This window comes from Amaranthus tricolor, chromosome 12, assembly GCF_026212465.1.
Source record: "Amaranthus tricolor cultivar Red isolate AtriRed21 chromosome 12, ASM2621246v1, whole genome shotgun sequence".
Lineage (NCBI taxonomy): Eukaryota > Viridiplantae > Streptophyta > Magnoliopsida > Caryophyllales > Amaranthaceae > Amaranthus > Amaranthus tricolor.
This window is the reverse complement of record NC_080058.1, coordinates 3426796-3448508: the sequence shown is the minus strand read 5'-3', so window position 1 is coordinate 3448508 and position 21713 is coordinate 3426796. Positions and strand designations below refer to the sequence as shown.

The 21713-nt window shown below is 30.1% G+C and overlaps 2 protein-coding genes across 3 annotated transcripts; one reads left to right on the top strand and one right to left on the bottom strand.

The window, feature by feature from the left end:
• The first annotated feature begins 822 nt into the window (after positions 1-822).
• Positions 823-7446, top strand: LOC130796880 (enoyl-[acyl-carrier-protein] reductase [NADH] 2, chloroplastic-like). Its single transcript, XM_057659301.1, has 13 exons — positions 823-995; positions 2805-3115; positions 4327-4436; positions 4551-4606; positions 4684-4768; positions 4883-4930; positions 5576-5650; positions 5730-5841; positions 5932-5983; positions 6067-6118; positions 6356-6413; positions 6863-6961; positions 7051-7446. The coding sequence occupies exons 2-13, from the start codon at positions 2842-2844 to the stop codon at positions 7203-7205; spliced, it is 1176 nt and encodes a 391-aa protein (XP_057515284.1). The 5' UTR covers positions 823-995; positions 2805-2841; the 3' UTR covers positions 7206-7446.
• A 4840-nt stretch (positions 7447-12286) lies between these two features.
• On the bottom strand, positions 12287-18517 carry LOC130796784 (non-structural maintenance of chromosomes element 4 homolog A-like). 2 transcript variants are annotated; one of them, XM_057659179.1, is made up of 7 exons: positions 18142-18382; positions 17981-18056; positions 15341-15584; positions 15132-15222; positions 14080-14296; positions 13894-13985; positions 12287-12793 (listed from the first exon to the last, which is right to left on the bottom strand). In XM_057659179.1, exons 1-7 carry the CDS (start codon positions 18235-18237, stop codon positions 12623-12625), a joined length of 987 nt encoding a protein of 328 aa, XP_057515162.1. In that variant the 5' UTR covers positions 18238-18382; the 3' UTR covers positions 12287-12622. The 2 variants fall into 2 exon arrangements, with proteins under 2 accessions (XP_057515162.1, XP_057515161.1); XM_057659178.1 differs by having other exon boundaries at positions 12289-12793; positions 17981-18061; positions 18142-18517.
• Between the last annotated feature and the right edge of the window lie 3196 nt (positions 18518-21713).

Here is a 21713-nt window from a genome sequence, read left to right as displayed (position 1 = left end):
TGTTGAAAATAAACCTAACTGTTGTTATAAATAATATGTGAGATTTATTTTTAGCAAATATACCAAATAAGTAGATTAATTTAAAAATAGACAACAAGTATATTTATTTTCGGAAAATAGAGTAAAGATTAGTTTATTATTGATAATTTTTCTTAAATTTAATCTTTTTAAATTGCAAGATAAACTAAGGATAGAAGATGACTTGATGAAAAATAACACTTGCTTTATTAAGATAATACCCAATTCTCATTTTAAATATAAATATAAATTTTTGTTTTTGGCTTAAACTTGTAACAACGCTTCCTGAGAGACCGTCTTTATAAGAGACGACTCTCCAAGCAAAACTCAATAATTGAAAAAAAGAAAAAATCTAAAAATATGTGCGCAATTGAGCCTATTTGGAGTTGGTTTTATAACCTACTGAAGTTGGTCATATAACTTATTAAAATTGGTATTTAGAGTCAGTGTTATAACCTATTAGAGTTGGTATTATAATCTATTTGGAGATACCAACTTTAATAGGTTATAATATCAACTCTCATAGGTTATAATACCAATTTCAATAGGTTATAACACCAATTCCAAATAGGATTACACAACACGCGTTTTTCTGATAGTTGTTTTTCTAAGTAATAATGGGCCGGCCTTTCTAAGACGTATCTCTTTTAAATACGATCTCAAGTAAAAATTTGTAAACTTGTAAATTTTAATATTTTAATGGCTATAATTCATAAAAAAAAATATAATTCGTAAAAATACTAAACTTTAAAACTATAATTTGCAAATTATATATGACCATCGTATGAGTAAATGGTAACCAAAACAAACATAGTAATTAACAACTCAAATACCAACTTTCCATCTAACCCAAAGTGTCCCCATTAAAACCCCATCAAACTCTTCTCTGCTCAAAACCCTTGCAAATAAACTATTGGGACTTCGATTTCATCGAAATCCCATTTTCATTACTCCAAAATTATTACATTGGCTTCTAGGTAAGCTAAATTCCCCACATTGTCAATTTTTTTTAGCTTCATAGTCTGCATTTTTATATTTTTGTATGTTGAGATCTTGATGAAGTTTGAATCTGATATCTATTTACTGTATAATTGTTATTTTTATGATCATAACTGATAGAGTTTGCATTTTTTACTGTCAATTTGCTGGATAAATGTTTTTTTTTGATGATTTTAAGTTTGAATCTTGACTCTTTATACATTGGTTAAGCGTAGTAATTTTGATGATTATAACTGATAAAAATTTGTATCTTTATTGTCTATGTACTAGATAAATGCTATTTTGATGACTATTATTGATAAAGTTTGAATCTTGATTTTTGTATAAGGGTTAAATGTAGTAATTTTGATGATTATAACTGATAAGGTTTTGATCCTGTATTGTTTATATACTGGTTATATACTGTTTTGATGATTATAAGTGATAGATTTGAATATTGAATCTTTATAATGTGGTAAAATGTTGTACATTTGATGATTTGACTGATAAGTTTTGCATTTTTTTATTGTCTACACACTAGATAAATGTTAATTTTGTTGGAAATGCTTCACCTGTGAAGAAGATCTCATGTCATTAAAATAGTGGATTGTGGGACTTGCATATAAGGCGTGGTGGGTAATCCTACTATACCATACGATTTTGGGAAAGAGTGAAAATATCAAGTGTGTATGCAAGTCAACACTCGTTACCCGTGGGTTTGTGTGTCCGAGCTTACGGTTGCTCCATGGTTGTGTCCATACAAGTGGGCCCATGAGTTGAGTATGTGATGAATTGTCATGGCCTAACAAATTTGACGATTTTAAATTTGCGACAATTAAAATTTAAATCTTGACTCTTTATATAGTGGGTAAATGAAGTAATTTTGATGGTTACAAGTGTTTGTTCTATCCAATTTGTCTCTCAAATAATTGGAGAATTAGAAATCCAAGCTTATTCATGGCTTATACTCATGAGATTGTTCTGAATATAAACATTTTGCAATGGAATTGTTGATTACTTTGAGTATATTTGGGAGTTTCAAAGTCATTATGCATATTAGATTAAGCGATGGTGATGATCGAACATATTATCCCTTTGTATTTGTTCAATTTTAATTTATTTTTATATAGTGATTGATGAGGGTGGTTTAGAGTGCCTAAATGATGAGGAGGAATGAAGATTGGAAGGCCTTGAAGATGGCTCGACTGATTGAGCAAGAGTGGCTCGATCGAGCCAACACGCAGCAGGGAGGCAGTGAGTTCTGGACCTCTGCTCGACCAGGCGAGCGAGGTTGCTCGACCCGAGCGGACTTCAGCACACGCAAATCAACAGTTTTCGTTTTAGTTCCGGTTTTTTGTGGGCTTTAAGCCCTTTTGTCTTAGGTTATTCTAATATGTTTTAGGCTATATAAGGAGTCTTAGAACATCATTAGGATATTGAGAGGTATTGAGAGAGGTATATACAAGATTGAAAGTTATATTGAAAGTTAGGGTTCCCACCATAAGAGCTCTTCATCCTTGTTTATGCTTGTTTGTGTGAGATTGGATTAAAGGTTCAATCTTTGCTTTGAGAGGGCGTTCTTAAAGCTTTGGAAAGGTGAGTCATTAATGTATTGTTGGTTATATTAATGAAAAGATACTTATTTTGAGGGTGAGGTATTCATAGATACCTCATATATTATGTGTTTTGTCTTCTCCATTGTTGTGCTCTGTTTTGGTTGCTTTCTTTGCACTTTTTTTTGTTATTGTTTCTTCACCATTGCCATAGCCCCCATTCACAACAATTTGGTTTAATTTCATGTTTTGCAGAATTATATTTGGCTTTACTAGTGTAAGTATATTGAAAATGGCGGCCTCAACACCATCAGGGTTGCAGATTGCTTTTGCACGGCCATGTGTTTCAGCTTCCCGCCGTGTTATTGGAACTCATGCAGCTTTTTTCAACACTGATTCTAAGCGAGCATCTTGGTCAAAGCTTGCTAGTGCTTGTAATGTATCATCAATATTGCCATTCCACCGCAAATTCTCGTCTTATTCGATTAAATCAGAAAAGGGAGTGATCAAGGCAATGGCAGAAGCTAGTAACAAGGCTGTAGGAGGATTACCTATTGACTTACGAGGTTTTATTTTGATACATTATGCTTTATTTTATCATAACTGCTATAACGTTTATTGATTGTGCTATAATCATAGTGGAAGGTATATTGAGATATTCAAAATGTCGTAAATTATTGGCAACCCTTTATGCGTTGAAGAGACATAATGTTAGGCATGATTTATTTGAATGTGTAAAATAATAGAAAAAGAACATTAAGTTTAGGGAAGTCGATCAAATTGTCTTATCCTTAGCAATGCCCCTCAACAAAAAAACAAAGAAAAAATGAAAAAAAGTAGACAACAGCTGAATTAATTTTGTCTTGACTTGTTACCGTTGGAATTTGTCCTATTGATTTTTCTTCCATATATGGGAAAAATGAGGTTTATTTGAGGCCATGGTTTCAAATTTAAGATGGTTTGGTGCATTGGGATTTTGGAACCCAATTCAAAATATTAAGTTGTTCGGGATATAATGGTGTGCAAATCGATGGACATCTGGAGGGACTTGGCGATATATGTATAAATGTGTGATTTTTTTGTTTGAAGTGCATGATTGGTTTTTGTGATTTTAACTTGATTAAGTTGACATTTGAGTTTTATTGAGTGTATTTAGAGTGGTTGGAGGTCGAAGGCATGTAAGGAGTTTATAGTTTTGTGAAATGTGGAATGCTTTTGTCAAGGAATATGTATGGAAATCTATCGTGACGGGGTGCTTACTATTTGTATACCTAGTAGCAAGGGGATTCTATCGGTGGGATTAATTTATGTGCGTGTTTTAGAAAAATGGTTGAGGTCTTTTTTTTTCACCTTTTTGGCTGAGACGGGGTGAAAAATCTGTGTTATTTAGGGATATATTAAAGAATCACTGATATTCATATATAAGTTATAACCTTTGATGTCCGTAATATAAGATACTAGCATCCAAATAAACTGAAGTGGTCCAATGGAATGGGATCCAAAAGCTATGAGCTACCACTTTGTTGTAACAAAGGTCATGTTGCGTTCATTTGATCTTCCAAACCCTGCTTAGCTGGGAGCCACGTCCAATTAGGATAACATCATGTTGTTGTGTTTCAACTACTCTCGATTTCATATTTAAGTTGACATCTAGTTTTTGCGCAAAACTTTAGCCATTGAGAGTAAAACATTTGAGGGAGAGAAAAAAGTAAGTAGAGAATGAATTGTAACGATATACATGAATGGATTTAAGAAAGCGTAACGAGACTACTTGCAGGTAAGAGGGCATTTATTGCCGGTGTAGCTGATGACAATGGATATGGTTGGGCAATCGCAAAATCTCTGGCTGCAGCTGGTGCTGAGATTCTTGTTGGCACTTGGGTCCCTGTAAGTGACTCTTCATTTCAGCCCTCCATCTGCACGTACTCATCTATTTGAAGAACAAACCGCGATAGCTGTTCATTAAAATTTCTAACTGTTTTCTCGATTTGGTTTCTACAGGCACTGAATATTTTTGAAACAAGTCTAAGACGTGGAAAATTCGACGAATCACGAGTGTAAGAGTCTTTTATCTGTTTGACCCTTTTTTTGAACTTACACTAGCAATGGCCTTAGATTAGACTGATGTTTTCAGGTTGCCTGATGGTTCATTGATGGAGATCACCAAGGTTTATCCCCTAGATGCTGTTTTTGATAGTCCCGAGGATGTTCCCGAAGATGTAATGATGAACTATCCATTATCGCCTTTCTTTCACAATGGATCTGTAGTATTTTACACCCTTATAGCTTTGAGGCGATGTCTCTGATTTCTTTTGATGATGGATTATTTGCAGGTAAAATCAAACAAGCGTTATGCAGGATCAAGCAATTGGACTGTTAAGGTAAAACTTATTTCCGTTGTTTTAGAAATCGTTTGAACATCTATGACCTATGTTACTCGGATTCTTCATCTTGCTTCATGTACCCGTGAAGCCGTGACGCTTGGACATTAATATGGCACTTAGACACTTCATTTTAGGCATAAAATTGAATATTTAGACGTATCCGACACTTGGAGACGTATCAATATCGAACATCAGTACACGAGTTCTAGTAACATAGATCTGACTGAAACTAGCCCACTGTTAGTCTGTTACCTAGAGAGAGAATCTTGGTCCCACATGAAACCAGACCATACATTCATGCAAAATTCCCACACTGGTTACCATTTCAAATTGATATTCTTTATTCCTCATTTCATTGACGACATATTTTATATACACAACAATGGCAAACCCTTGATCCCAACTAGTGTCACACGATTCCTTAATCATCTCGTGAATTGCAAATTGAAAAAAGCGAATCATAGTGGATTTTGGGCTATTATTGGGTCATTTTGAGCAAATTGATTATTTATAAATTAAATTCGCAAGCAATAATTATGTAACACTAATCCCAATAATATGGGTCCGGTCCATAAACCAAACAAATCAATGTGGCGACATAACGTGTATTGAATCTTTTCTTTATGTTCATGAATTGTGCAGGAAGTTGCTGAATCAGTTAAACAAGATTTTGGTACCATTGACATCCTTGTTCATTCGCTTGCAAACGGACCAGAGGTTATCATCAATTCGTTTAAAATTTCTTATTTCTACGTACAATTATTTTCTAAGTGATTCGGATCAAATCTGCATGTAGGTCACTAAACCTCTATTAGAAACTTCGAGAAACGGGTACCTTGCTGCATTATCCGCTTCAAGTTACTCTTATGTTTCATTACTGAAACATTTCCTTCCTATAATGAATCCAGGTATAATCATCTTTATATGTTTCACTTCCATTTTCTTCGCAGTTCATTTTGATCTTCATCCAGATTAAACGTACGGCTTGCTGTTTGCAGGTGGTTCATCTGTGTCACTAACCTACATTGCTTCTGAGAGGATAATTCCCGGGTAATGTTCCTGTTCTTCTGTTTTCGCCATGCTCCGTTTGCAGTTCTCTTCGTTTTCTTTATTTCTTTTGTCTTCTCGTACAGTTATGGTGGAGGCATGAGCTCTGCAAAAGCTGCTTTAGAGAGTGATACGCGGGTATGTTTTACCCTCGTAAATTTTATGAAAGACCTACTCTTATGAGAGACCGTCTCTCGATGAGACGACTTCAAAAACAAGGAGCCCATGTGCAATTAATTGTATTAGTTGGGTTATTCAACTCATGTATAAAGATAGTCTCACGATGAGACCGTCTCACACAAGAATTTGACTCCTTTGATGCAATCACTAGCGTTTCTCATCGTACTATTGGTTTGTATTTGTGCGTTTGCTTAGGTAATGGCCTTTGAAGCAGGGAGAAAACGAAGGGTTAGAGTAAACACAATATCAGCCGGTAAGTTCCCTATTACTCCATGCTCGATCCACTTTATCTTATTAAAGCTGCCTGGTTGGGGCAAAATCAGTCCCGAGAGTTGAAACTTCTTGCTTTGACTGCAATGGTGAAGTTTGTTCCTAATGTATAATACGCCATACATAGTGTAAAAACAAGGCCGCATCGCGTCGCGTCAGCCGCGTTATAAAGGTTTTTAGAAACAACAAACCGATATTTCCTGCTTTGTAAGGTTTTAAAAACCCGCTTATTGGGTCGTATCAATGGATATCATTTGGTTTCGACTGATATTTTGGTGTTACGATAAATGATCATTCTCGTTACCGCATCACCGTTTCGTTACCGCAACCGCGACTATTACCACATTTTTACCCTATGACGCTATACAAAGTACATCTTATGAAGAATACGTTGATGCTTTTTCTTCATCAATTATCTCGTGTTCCTCGCAGGTCCACTTCGGAGCCGTGCTGCAAAAGCCATTGGATTTATTGACATGATGATCGACTATTCTATAGCGAATGCTCCATTGCAAAAAGAACTATCTGCAGGTAAGATAATCAACGAGATGCCAATTATTATGGTTTGTCGTCTATTCACACATTTCGATTGACAAGCTTGAAAAACTTCTCGACTGCAGATGAAGTTGGAAACGCTGCTGCTTTCCTTGCGTCCCCTTTGGCCTCTGCCATAACCGGTGCTGTTATATATGTCGACAATGGTCTAAATGCAATGGGAGTAGGCGTAGATAGTCCAGTTTTCGAGAATCTTGACATCCCGAAAGATCAGCTCTAAGATTTAGTGAGCCCGACCTCGATTTTGCGTTGTGATGACCGGGATCTACATTCAATAGTTCATGAGTTGAGGAATGTTGGCTCGAGTAAGAAACCATATGTATTGTACTTTAATAATTTATATTTATGAATTAGTCATGTGTGGTTAGGTAGTTCCTATAATCCCCAACTTGGAAATCCATATTTCTTGTACTTTTTAAGTTGTATTTGAATAATCTATGTTACAAATAGTTTGTTATTGACTTTTGACTTTTGGCTCTTGAATAGTCAAATAGTCAAAAAAAATTATTTGATAAATGACTTTTAAGCTAGTTGAAAAAATTAGCTTTTAAGCCAAAATAAAAAAATTACTCGTTAGTTTTTTCATTGGCTTTTGGGATAATCTACCTTTTCTCTAATAAATAGCCAACAACCAGTAAAGAATTTGTCTCAAACATGTCCTTGATTAGTAGATTTAAACAATTGACTTATCAAATAATACTTTCAGTGGTTATATCAATTAATAGTTTCAACTAATATTTTTAGCGTACAATCATTTGTCATCAATTAACAGTTTCAACCAATAATTTTGTGTTAAACATGTTCTTAACAGTAGATTTAAACAACTGGCTTATCATCCTCATGGATCAAAATTTACTAATTTTTACCATAACGTTTAGCTTAAAATGAATCCTATAATATCATCACTTGTAATATTCCTATTAGCTGAAGATATCCCTTCACGCCTTTGAGACAAGATTTAAATTTCACCTGTCACTACTCACCACCTACAAAGAAGGATGCATTTCCCCTTGTCTATCTGAGTCTTACCCCAACATAAATGTTCAAATGTTTAATTTCACAATAAAAGAGATTTTCTCGAATTTTAGGCATTTGTTCTCAACAATTCCATATTTTGTGAAACCAACATTATTCATAATAATTTTATGAAATATTACAAATAATAATCCAATTATTTAATCATTTTCCTACAATAATCTCACCTATTAATTAATCATTATTAATTTTCATTTTATAGTTATTTAATCAAGAATATTGCTGCTAATCAATTCTTAACTTGTAATTGTAAGTTTACTCTTTTAAAAATAAAGAAAAAATACAATAAAAACTAAAAATAAAATATAAACATAAAATAAAAATATACTCTATTAAATGACATAGGTGCTTTCTTGAAGAAGCGTCTTTAATGTTAATTTATGTTAATTTAAAAAAAAAACTGATTTATGTTAAATTAAAAAAAAAAACTGATCTATGTTAATTTAAAAAAAAAACTAATTTATGGGGTTATAACATAATATATTTGGTGTTATACTAGCATATATTTGGGTTTATAACATCATTAATGTGGGGTCATAACATAATATATTTGAAGTTATAACATTATATATATATATATATATATATATATATATATATATATATATATATATATATATATATATATATATATATTTGAGGTTATAAGAAAATATATATGGGGTTATAACAAACATATATTTGTGGTTATAATTTTTATAATATTAACTTTTTATAAATTTTAGATGTGAATAATTCGACATATAACTGAACAAAATAACATATTAGATTGCGTAAAAAGTCAAATATAACAAGTTTAATAAAACGGAGAGAGTATATTCTAAATAAATTATGGTCAATATCGAAATATCTATCAATATATTAAAGAGTTACATTCTTAAAATTGTTATATTTAATGGATAGTTGACTCATGAGAACTTTATTATGCCATACAATTTCGTTCATCCGGACCCACTTTATTGGAAAGAAATTTAAATATATTTTAAAAAGTAAAATTAAAAATAAAACCCTAATCTCCCCTAGTCCTAATGCGGTAAAGCCGGCAACGCCTAAGATTAAAAAAAAAAAACCAATGAAATAGTAACTACGACATATATCACATATATGTGTAGTGCAATACATTTGGTTCAACCTCACTTTTTCATAACGTCACTTTCTATACTTTAAAATTTAAAGTATCACTTTTAGCCTTCACTGTTGTCTCAATATCAAACAAAATAATAAGAATATCAAACAAAATAAGAGATGCACTTCCTTCTACATTCTTTGTTCTCCTTTTTTTTGAGAATATGAGAAACAATAATGAGTGATTAGCTTCTATTAAGAAAGTATATATGTCAGGAATATCCAACTTAAGATATTAATAGTGAATTGAGAAGAGCATGTATTTTCATCATTTTTTCAGTTTTTCATTTATGTTTGGAAAATAGTTGTTTTGTTGATATTTTTTTGCAAACATTCCGAAAACAAAAATTCAGCATTAGAAATTCAATTACAAATGTTAATAATTCCAAATTTACAAGCCAAATAATAAAAATAAAAAAAATAATAAAAAAAAAGTGACATATTGTCAAAAAGTGATCAAAGTGAGGTTTTGCAAAAGTGAGGTTGATCAAGATGATGGGAACACATTAGATAATCTTAAGACAGGATCTTCTTAAAATTATTAATTTCACCTTATAAAACTTGAAATTAATACAATTTTAGGATGTTTGAAGCGAAGGTGATGTTAACTTCTAATAATAATAATAATTTTAGCCATTTGTTATCGAATTTTAGGCATTTATTCTCAACAACTCCATATTTTGTGACACTAATATTGTTCGTAATAATTTTATGAAAAATTACAAATAATAATCCAATTTTTTAATCATTTTCCGATAATAATCATACCTATTAATTAATCATTATTAATTTTAATTTTATAGTTATTTAATCAAGAATATTGCTACTAATCAATTGTTAACTTGTAATTGTAAATTAACTCTCTTAAAAATAAATAAAAATACAATAAAACTAAAAATAAAATATAAAATATAAAATATAAAATATACTTAATTTTTTTTAAAAAAAACTGATTTATGTTAAGAACCATGGGTAGGCCTTATCCCATTCCAGTGTAAAAACCCCTTTCCTCCATCTAACTCGATCTTTCTTACAAAATAATAAAAAAAATCAATAATTTTTAGTTTTATTGTATTTTTCTTTATTTTTAAGAGAGTTAATTTACAATTACAAGTTAACAATTGATTAGCAGCAATATTCTTGATTAAATAACTATAAAATTAAAATTAATAATGATTAATTAATAGGTATGATTATTATCGGAAAATGATTAAAAAATTGGATTATTATTTGTAATTTTTCATAAAATTATTATGAACAATATTAGTGTCACAAAATATGGAGTTGTTGAGAATAAATGCCTAAAATTCGATAACAAATGGCTAAAATTATTATTATTATTAGAAGTTAACATCACCTTCGCTTCAAACATCCTAAAATTGTATTAATTTCAAGTTTGATAAGTGACAGGTGAAATTAATAATTTTAGGAAGATCCTGTCTTAAAATTATCTAATGTGTTCCCACCATCTTGATCAACCTCACTTTTGCATAACCTCACTTTGATCACTTTTTGACAATGATCACTTTTTTTTTATTATTTTTTTTTATTTTTATTATTTGGCTTGTGAATTTGGAATTATTAACATTTGTAATTGAATTTCTAATGCTGAATTTTTGTTTTCGGAATGTTTGCAAAAAAATATCAACAAAACAACTATTCTCCAAATATAAATGAAAAACTGAAAAATGATGAAAATACATGCTCTTCTCAATTCACTATTAATGTCTTAAGTTGGATATTCCTGACATATATACTTTCTTAATAGAAGCTAATCACTCATTATTGTTTCTCATATTCTCAAAAAAAGGAGAACAAAGAATGTAGAAGGAAGTGCATCTCTTATTTTGTTTGATATTCTTATTATTTTGTTTGATATTGAGACAACAGTGAAGGCTAAAAGTGATACTTTAAATTTTAAAGTATAGAAAGTGACGTTATGAAAAAGTGAGGTTGAACCAAATGTATTGCACTACACATATATGTGATATGTAGTAGTTACTATTTCATTGGTTTTTTTTTTTTTAATCTTAGATCTTCAGTTACCGCATTAGGATTAGGGGTGAATAGGGTTTTATTTTTAATTTTACTTTTTAAAATATATTTAAATTTCTTTGCAATAAAGTGGGTCCGGATGAACGAAATTGTATGGCATTAACCGCATAATAAGCTTTTCATCACTCATGACGTGACATTCCAAGATGTCAGTACAAATGAAATTAATAATAATAATTATTATATTATAATATCAATAACAACAATAATAATAATAATTAACTTTTTTATATTCTTTAAAAAGAATATAAATAAAATTAATAATAATAATAATAATAATAATAATAAAATTAAAATTAATAATTATTATTCAAAAAGAAAAAAAAATAAATCGCCCAAAATTGGGCGATTGGACCCCGGTTCAATCGCCACTTTTTTGGCAATTGAACCGGGGTCCAATCGCCCGATTCTGTGCGATTCAATTTTATTTTTCTTTTTGAATAATAATTATTAATTTTAATTTTATTATTATTATTATTATTATTATCTAAATTCATGGGTTCTCCTTTTCTTATTTAATTTTTTTTTTGTTTTTTTAAAGAAACGAGTAACTTGTTATTGTTTTTTTAACAATTTTTTTTAATTTTTTTGTTTTAAATGTGAAACTTAGTTTTTTTATTTAACAATGTTTCTTTAATTTAATTTTGTATTTTAAATTATTAATTACTTATTTTTCTATTTTCATTTTGAATTCATTTTTTATTTTATTTTTTTAAGAAAATATTTCGGATATTACATTATTTGGGTTAAATTATACTATAATTAAAAGTAGTTTAGTTTATTTGAATTAAAATTTACGATTAAAGTTTGATTTTTTTTTTCAAAAATGTCACAATTCAAAATCATTGGCTCCAAAATTGCATTTTGATCTGATTTTTTTTGAAATTTTGATGTATTCTTGTTTAAATTAATTAATTAGCTATTTGATTGTTGAATTAACCTAATTTGAATGGATTTATGCAAAAAATTCGTCATAAATCCTTTAGAAGAGTGAGGTCCTGAATTATGAATACGAGCATGGGTGTTTATCTCTGGAGTCATGGCTTTCAGTTTGAGTTCAAAGTGAAGTGTTAATCTTTCCCGCATATGACGCCAAACTGTTTCATGTGGAAATTAGTAACACTTTGTATTAAGTGAGAAAAGGACAATGTCTATTGTAAGTCCGAGTAGAGACGTTCATGTGTCCAAGTCTTGAGTCTGCTAAAATGCATAGATATGGACATATGGTAATGAAATTTGCATTAGATGACTAAATAAAGGTTAGCACTCCATAATGAAAGAGGCCACTGCACAAAAAGGCCTTTAAAGTCTGAAACTAAACTTGTTAAATACTAATTTCTGCACAAAAATATACTTGCTCATAACTATTTGCTGCACAAAACAATCACCCCATCAGCAGCAGCAACAAGAGGCTGCTACTAGCTAGAGCATTGTAGCAATCGTTTTGACGCTACTTAGATCTCTCGTCATTGGCAAAATGGGTATCGCGACCGGAGTAAGATCCGACACTGCTTCTTCCTGAGTAAGAGGTATGCTCACTTGATATCTATGAGGCATATGCTCTTCGCCTGAAGCCACTGAATCTAACATCATCTGTCATCCGAAAGGAAAAACACATGTAGAAAATAGTAGTGTAAGGAAGAAATCTTTACCTTCTTCTGATAAAGAAAAGGTGTCAATTCGAAACAATGAGCATCTTTTAGAGCTTGATCATTGTCCATGTCAATTCATATAAGCCCAGTTTCACTCGAGCAATCAAAGGAAGCTGAGCTTCCATACCTCATCACCTCTGTCATGACTAGAGGTGTTCAATGGATTGAGGGCCCATTTTCAGCCCTGACTCAGCCCATTTTCATAAGGGCTTAATAATGATTTGGATTGAAAATGGGTTGGGGTAAAAAATAAAAATAGATTTTGTATTTTGAAAGAGGATTGATTTTAAAAGGTTTAAAAATGTCTAAAAAGGGCTTTGTTACATTTAAAAAAGGGGCTTTGTTACATTTCTTACTAATCAACGAATTACCAACTTAAGCATGATATGTTTGGAGTGAAGCCTTCTTACAACTAATCATCTAGAATCCATCTTTGTCCTTGAAAAGTTTTAAAATACTATTCATACATTGATTGTCTAAGTGAAAAACACCATATTTACAGCATTGTAATAGTTTTTAAACCTACAACAATTAATCTTTAACATTCTCATATTCACCGACAAATTTGATTTTCTCAGAAATAGGTCCATCTATGTATATAACCTCTTATATGGGACGGGTTGGGTTTTAAAGCCAATTCATTTTCAACATATCTTTTATTTTACAAAGCCTAACCCGACCCAACCCATTTTTGTTCGTACTTGGCTAGTATCTGACCCATTGAACACTTCTAATCATGACTGAAAATTTACTTGGCTCATAAACCAATGTCATTAAGTAGCTCATATCTAAGCAGGGTTTAGAAGATTAATTGTATACAACCTAACTCTGGTTAATGATAACAAACAGGTTGTTTCGAATTAACCTTTGATACGAATATCAACATCTAACTTCAAATAAATAAAAAGTATGCATAATTTAATAAATCATTCTAATATAGTACATTATAATTCAGAATCAAAGATAAATCTTAGGCCTATGGGACATTAGCGGTTACTAATACGAAAGAGAAAACAGAGGTGATTGGAGAAATTCAATTACCTTCCAGTCCTGGAAATCAAATCTGAAGACAAAATGATGGTACAATACTTCACCAGTAGATATAGACTCGGCATTGGGAGCATTTCTCGGTGCTGAAACCGAAGCAATAAGACTTGATCAGCATCAGAAGATAACTAGAGATGACACTTGACGATGTTCAGATGAATGAAAGAAGCGAGGACTTACAAACGAGATGAGTCCCTTCGTCATTGACAACTATACGAGCACGCCCATCTTTAACCAAGAATGAAAGAGCGAACAGATTCTCAACAGTCTGTGCGAATGAAATCCTGTTCAGAATCAGGTCTTCGAGCTTCACACTTTTTTTGTTTCTCAAGATGTTAAACATGGTAAACATGTTCTTAGCAGTGTCTTTTTTATAATCTGCTCCTGAGTCCTCAACCTGATTCACAAAGACAGGTAGTGAGATAGATAGATCAATCAATTCAGCATACTTGTTAGTTAAAGACTTTGCATACAGATGCAGTTACACAAGATTCCATCAACTGCACAACAATATCATACAATGTACAACATAATACATATATAATAATATGGAAAAGGGCTCGAGTAAAAACTAACAAATAATTATATGATCATGTGCGCCTTTGCAGGTTTGAGGCCTCCTTTTTTTTATGTCAAAACCTTTTATTTTCTGATCCATCTTTATATATTCTGTTCTTCTATCATTTCATATTTATGACTTTTAGAGTATATAACATATTCTAATGCCTCAACCATCAACTTAAACTTTTGATTGAGTTGATTACTTGATATAGTATCAGAGTCATTATGAAAGGAGGTAACAAATTCGAATCTCAACAACCCCTCATTTAAAATGGAATATTTAGCGCCATGTATGAGAAGGTCTTGTGCGCATCCACATTTCAAGCCCAAAGAGCTCTCGTAAAAAGAACGTATTAGAATATGTAACATATCTTAAGGGCTCAACCATCAAAAGAATCAAAATATTCCCATTTGGTCATGAAATGCCCATGTTGCTCTTATGGTGCTGTATGCCTATACATGCCATAAACATGTCCCCAAAAAAATTGTCATGTGTGTCAATTGGTGTGTCACTCCTAACCTAAACAAACACTGAAATGAAAAAGAACCATTTTTTACCGTGAAAATCAACAAAACAAGAATAAGATAGTGCAACCAACAAAATCTAGTTAATCAACCCATGAACCAACAATAATTTGCCAAAGTTCATCAGATTTACTAAAGCTATATACCTCTTGAGGCTTAGCAGCAACAGTAAGCTTTGTTCGACTCTTACGAGCATATGGCCTTTTTCGCTTCAGCTGAATACTCATTGGCCCAATCCTATTGTAAACAAAAGGCACAACACAAAAACATATCACAGCCCATCAAATTGCTACCAACATGAAATAAACCTGAAAAAACACAAATCTTCTGCAGGACAACTGATATGATAACATACATTGTAGCACAACCCAGAGCTTTCTTGAAAATGGGGCAGACACGGACTCCAATGGCATCCCATTTAATCGAAACACGATCATCATCGAGTCTACTACCACTGGCGCTAAAGTCACGAAGCAAAGAGCTTATAAAAGCAGATGAGGTAAGCCCATCTTTGGAATATGCCTTCACTGTAGTCACTAAAGTGTTGGCCATGTCTAGAAGTGTCTCAGCATCTGTTACTTGTTCTCTTGGTTTTGTCACTGGAAGTTCCAAATCAATAATTAAACCAACATATTACTTAAAGTTACAATATACTTAAAACTGAACTATAATTAATACGATCAACTACATAAAACAGCTTAGCAATCTGAATTCCTTCTCTCCTAGAAAGAGCTTTAGAGGCATGAGCCACCAGTTGAGGAGACATTCATATTCCTAAATTTGGAGAGTTTTTTTTAAAGAAACTTAATAATTCATTAATAAAAAAGTCATACGACATCTACAACAAAATAACATTCAATAAGTACATAACAGATTTAATCAAATAAAATTCTATATAGATAAAAACCATGATCATAACAATCTAGTTTAAATAAAAGAACAAGTCTTTCAGCAAGCAATTATAAACGTTCTTTTCCACAAATTACCTTTTTACTCTTCGTGAAGATGATTGAATAAACACAAGTACCCAACCTTCTGTTATATAAAATGAAAATTGATGTTTTAACCAACCCTTGTCACAATAATAAAAATGACACATTATTTAAGAGTCACTTTACGATACTAGTTCAAACAATAATAAAAATTCTACTAATCTAGCTGAAAAAATTAATATTGAAGTACTTTCGAACCTTATATTATTATGAGTTGTTCAACATTAGAATAGAGAAGATACGCTACTTTTTAAAAATAAAAAATTAGTTCTACTACTATTAATTGGTTTTAGTAGAGAACCTCCTTTAAATTTATACATGAGTTGCCTCTTCTCTTCCTTTTTGAGCTACCTAGGCCTATTTTCTACTCTTATTAGTACCATTTGGATTTATTAGAAAACCTCTTTTAAGTTTGTAGTGGTTAACATCTTATTTTATTTGCCCAGTCTCACTTTCTAAGTTCTAACAAACCCATTGTATAATCTCGTCATAAATGGTGGAATCATTGTTAATTATAGTCTTAAAGTAAGTTTTACTCATTTATGACTCATAGCTCAAAGTGTAACTTTAATGCTATAATATATAAATAATAAGTATAACTTTAAGACTATAATAAATAAATGATCCAAAACAATGGCAATAATAAAAATTATAGTAAATTACATAAAATTTTCGTATAAAAAGGAAATAATAAGAATATCAAACAAAATAAGAAATACACTTCCTTCTACATTCTTTGTTCTACTTATTTAGAATATGAGAAAGAACCTAAGCAATAACGAGTGATTAGCTTCTATTAAGAAAGTATTTTCGGCCTAAAAGAGGTAATTGTTAGTAGCCTGAGTACTTGTTTAGGTAATTGTGGATAGCGATAGCAGTCTAAATTTTAATTACTTGGTTTTTTTAATTATGTTTAAAATTCTTTGATCGATTTAGGAAATTGTTGTTCTGAGCAGTAGTCTGAATAGCTGATTAGGTAGTAGCTAGTAGTTTGATTAGATGTTTAAGGATTTTATACTATTAAATATTCTTTTCATTCTTTAATGCTCCTTTTATATAAATATTTCATTTTAAGAAATGAGAAGTTTGATTTTAGTTTTTGAGAAATAATATATTCATTTGAAATCTCATAAAATTCGTCTTAATGTATACTTTGTTATTACATATTTTTAATAATTATTTATGATAATATAACTAGAGATATTGAGACATAAAAATTACTTAAACATGTAAAATATAAACTAAAAGGAAAAAAAGAAATTAGGGAGTAATAAATATTATTCAGAAAACATACATCAATATGACAATGATTAAATTCCAAATCTAAACACACGTTAAAGAATATTAAATAATTTTAAAGAGCAAAGCAATAAATTAATAGTCAAAATGAAAAACCAAGGAATCTTAACTAAAAAATTCAATTTTAGTTTGTTGTTGAATAAACTATAAATTATCTTATTTAATTTTATTTTTGAAACTTGGATTTTTATTTTCTTAAACGATACTTTGGTTTCTAGTCTTTCTACTTTTATTTTAAACGCTATAATTATCGTTGTTTTATAAATTGTTATCAAAGTAACACTACTAAAAACGTTACGATATTAAGTTGCGTTTTAAACAAAATAAATCGCTAAATAATATTTTTATTTTAAGTACGAATAGAGTGTAAATAAGATATTAATAGTGAATTAAGGAGAGCATGTATTTTCATCATTTTTTCGGTTCTCCATTTATATTTGGAGAATAGTTGTTTTGTTGATATTTTTTTGGCAAACATGCTTAATATCAGAATTCAAAAATTCCGAAAACAAAAATTCAGCATTAGAAATTCAATTACAAATGTTAATAATTCCAAATTCACAAGCCAAATAAGAAAAAAAAATCATAAATATAGAAAAAGTGTCAAAAAAAAAAAAGAAAACTCTAATCAAAACTTACTGATACGTGCACCAAGAACAAATGAAACTCACTAAAAATGTTTTTTAAAAAAAAGTAAAAAATACCATATTTATGCAAGTCATCAACTTCCTTCATCATTCTCTGAAACATATCAGAACCACCTCTACATATTTCCTCCTTCTTTACTGCAAAAAAAGAAAAAAAATAAACCAAAATTCCGAATAAAAATATACTAAATATCAAAATATATAAAAAAACAATATACCATTAATAATTTTTTGCACAGCGAGATAATGAGTGCGAAGAACACGATGATCCGCAGTAGATTGTTGAACCGGTTCTTTTTCATAAGAACCACCATGTGACCTAACGGACCGGGGACGCTTAGGTGTCTCTTGAAAATGATCAGTCAGTGTTGAATATATATCATCATTTTCCCGGTTTAGGATCTCGGTTTTCACAGACCGGAATTCTGCTTGATCAACGGTAGTATTCCCGTTGATTGAAATCAACGTCTCTCGTGGAATGGTCATGTACTCATGTGATGAACTAACAATATAAATAAAAAACTAAAAACTAGAGGGAAGTTGAAAAGATAGACAAAAGAGAGAAAATGGATAAAATTTTGGGTGAGATTTGAGAAATACGGATGTGAGAGGTTTAAAATTTAAATAAGTTTATATTAATTGTGGCTTGTATGGGAAGCTTTTTTTTTACAGTTTGCGGTAAAAAAAGAATTTACCTTTTTTATTTAGTTTTTTTAGGAGGGAAAGTAGAGAAAGTTCGAGAGTAGATTAGTATTCCCGCGAAAATTAAGTCCTTTTATCTTAAATGTATTACATGTTTTTATTATTATTATTATTATTATTATTGTTAATTTTTTTTTATAAATGTATTCCGTTTTAATAAATTAGTAGAGAGTTGAACAATAGGTTGAACAATTACATTCTTTTGAATACAAATAGATAGTCTGTGAAAAATATATGCTAAATTATAATTACAATATTCTCATGTTTATTAGAAATCTAAATTAGGATCGTTGGTGAGAATGGAGTGTTTTTTTAGAGGGGTAAGTATCATATTCTTTGGATATTCAAACCCGATTTGAGTTTGTTTTTAATTATTTTCTAAGTATAAAATTTCTTTAAAATTATTAGTGATTAATCTGTAGTTATAAATTATTACTTTAATATTTTTAATAGCGATTTAAATTTATAATTAGTCACTTTAAGATTGTAATTGATCATTTTAAGATTGTAATTGATCTCTTTATTACTGATTATTTTGAAATTATAAGTGATCGTGTGAATATTATAATTGAACACTTAAAAATATTACCTAATTACTTTAAGATTATAAGTATAAGTTAGAACCAACCTAATTGAGAAAATTTCATGCGAGACCGTGTCACTTGATAATTTGTGTGTTTGATAATCGTCCAAACTATTTTTCCATCTGGGTGATGTCATATGTGGATTCCTATTGTTGGACCAAGATTAGGCCTAAAAGCCCATAAATCTATTCCAAATCATATTCTTGCGGGTCAGTAATTCGGGCTTAGCTCCGTAATACTAGTTGCTAGCTACCAAAAACGTTGAGTAGGCTAAACGTTGTGTTGACCGGATCAAAACACATACTCTCCGTTTCATTGCTATATTTGAATAGTAGCACTATTCATCTTCAATCTTATTTAAGTAATTTCGACTCATGTATAAGAAATGATATAATCATATGGGATCTTGTTTTATTTATTTAAGAATTTAGTTTTTTAGTATGTAATTTTTTTAATTTTTGTTCAGCGAAAATAAAGATATTTAATACTATCTCCTATTCAACCTATGTGTCCCATTTTTGTTGGGCATTATTCACTTATCACTCTTAATTTATATTTTACTCTTGATCTATAAGTTAAAACATAGTCATGTGGGATCTTTTTTGATTCGTCTCAATACAAGAATTATTAATATCAACTTTTTATAATTTTTAATTAAGAATAATTTGAGATATTAAGGGTTAAAATGTTGCTTCGACAAGTGTAAAAAGTCAAATGGGACAATTGGGCTGAATAAAAGAAAGTATTAAAATATATATTAAATTATGTGTAAAAAGAAATATAGTAAGTATTGGGTAACAGAGTAAATATAAGTTAGATGTTTTGCTCATCTTTTAGCGCATTTATGGCTCTGTTATTTATGGTTCAAAAATTGCAAATTTTGTTTTACTGAGAGAATATTTTTATCGAGGTAATATCACATACACTTTTAGCGTGATCTCTTAAATTTTTAAAGTAATCACTTATAATTTTAAATAATTAATTGTAATTTTAAAGTGATCAAATATTAAAAATTGGTGAAACGGTGTCATACAACAAATTGTTTTATTCATTCTTAATTTATATATTAACAAATTGTTGAGTGGGATTTTATATTTTTATTTAAAAATTTTAATGATATAGAATTTTTATATAATATGCACAATTAGAGATACAAATGATTGAATAAATGCATTGGTCAATAAGATGACTAATTAAATTGCGTGCAACTTTCTTATTTATGTGAATAGCACGTGATGTTTTCCAAAAATCAATTAAAAATTATCTTTATATAGTTTTATCACTAATTATAGTAAAATTGCGTACATTCAATCTTCAAATCCCACCCTAAAATAAAGGGATACTATCACTTAAAAAAAAATAGAGGGAATACTAAAACTCTAAAATATTTACATATACATAATTATAAATGGGACACCTATTAAAATAGAGGTGTAACATTATAATTTTAAAATATATTACTAAATTAAAATAAATTTTACTTTAATTTTAGTATACGATATTGGAATTTTTAAAACTTGTAATGTGGAGCACTAGATAGTGCACTACTTACTATTTTTTGGAATCATAAATATTTTATAACATTGTATTTGAATAATATTTTAAAAGATAATTAATGGTATGGGAAAGGAAATATTAATGAGTTCTCTTTAAAAAAAAAATCTCTCCAATTTCTTTTCATTTATTCCCTTATCTCACCTTTTGATACCAAAATGAGGGCACTATCATCCCTTTATTTCCCTTCTCTTATTTTCTTTCAAGCGTTTTGTAAAGGTTGACTTTCATTTTCTTAGATTTAGGTTGCATTACAAATAACACAAATTCTTAGAAGACACTGTCTATAATTGGACCGGTCTGTTATATATTTTTTAAAATATTGTAAGTAAGTATTAAAATTTATGTAAGTAGACATTTAAAATATTGAAAGTAGGTATTAAGGATACGATAAGTGAGCATTAAGGATAATGTAAGTAAGCATTAAGAATACGGTAAGTAGGAATTAATCTTTAATGAGTTGGGCTTAAGATACGTCTTTCAAGAGACTAGCTGTACATATAATACAAGATTAACGAATTTGCACCGCCGTTCCTGAATGTAGTTTTGAGGTGCAACTGCCTAGGGCCCAACTCATGAAGGGGTCCAAATTTAATTGGCTTAATCTTTATAATTAAAAATTAGTATTCTATAAATAACTTTTAGCGTGGATCGAACTTGCAGCATTAGGTTTCTTAATTAAGCAAATCACTATTAGATTATATAGTTAGAAAAAAAATAACTGAAACTTTACTTATATAAGGACCCTACTTTTTCGCTTGGGGCCCAAAAATTATCAGAAACGGTTTTGCATTCATGAGTTCAAAAGTCCATTGAGTTGAGGGATTTGGGTATATCCTATTTTAGACCTCACCAGTTAAGGTCGAATTTATGTTTACTATTTTGGGATTTAGGTTCAAATTTTGCAAATTCAACCTATTGACCCTAAATTAAAATTACTAAATATTTAA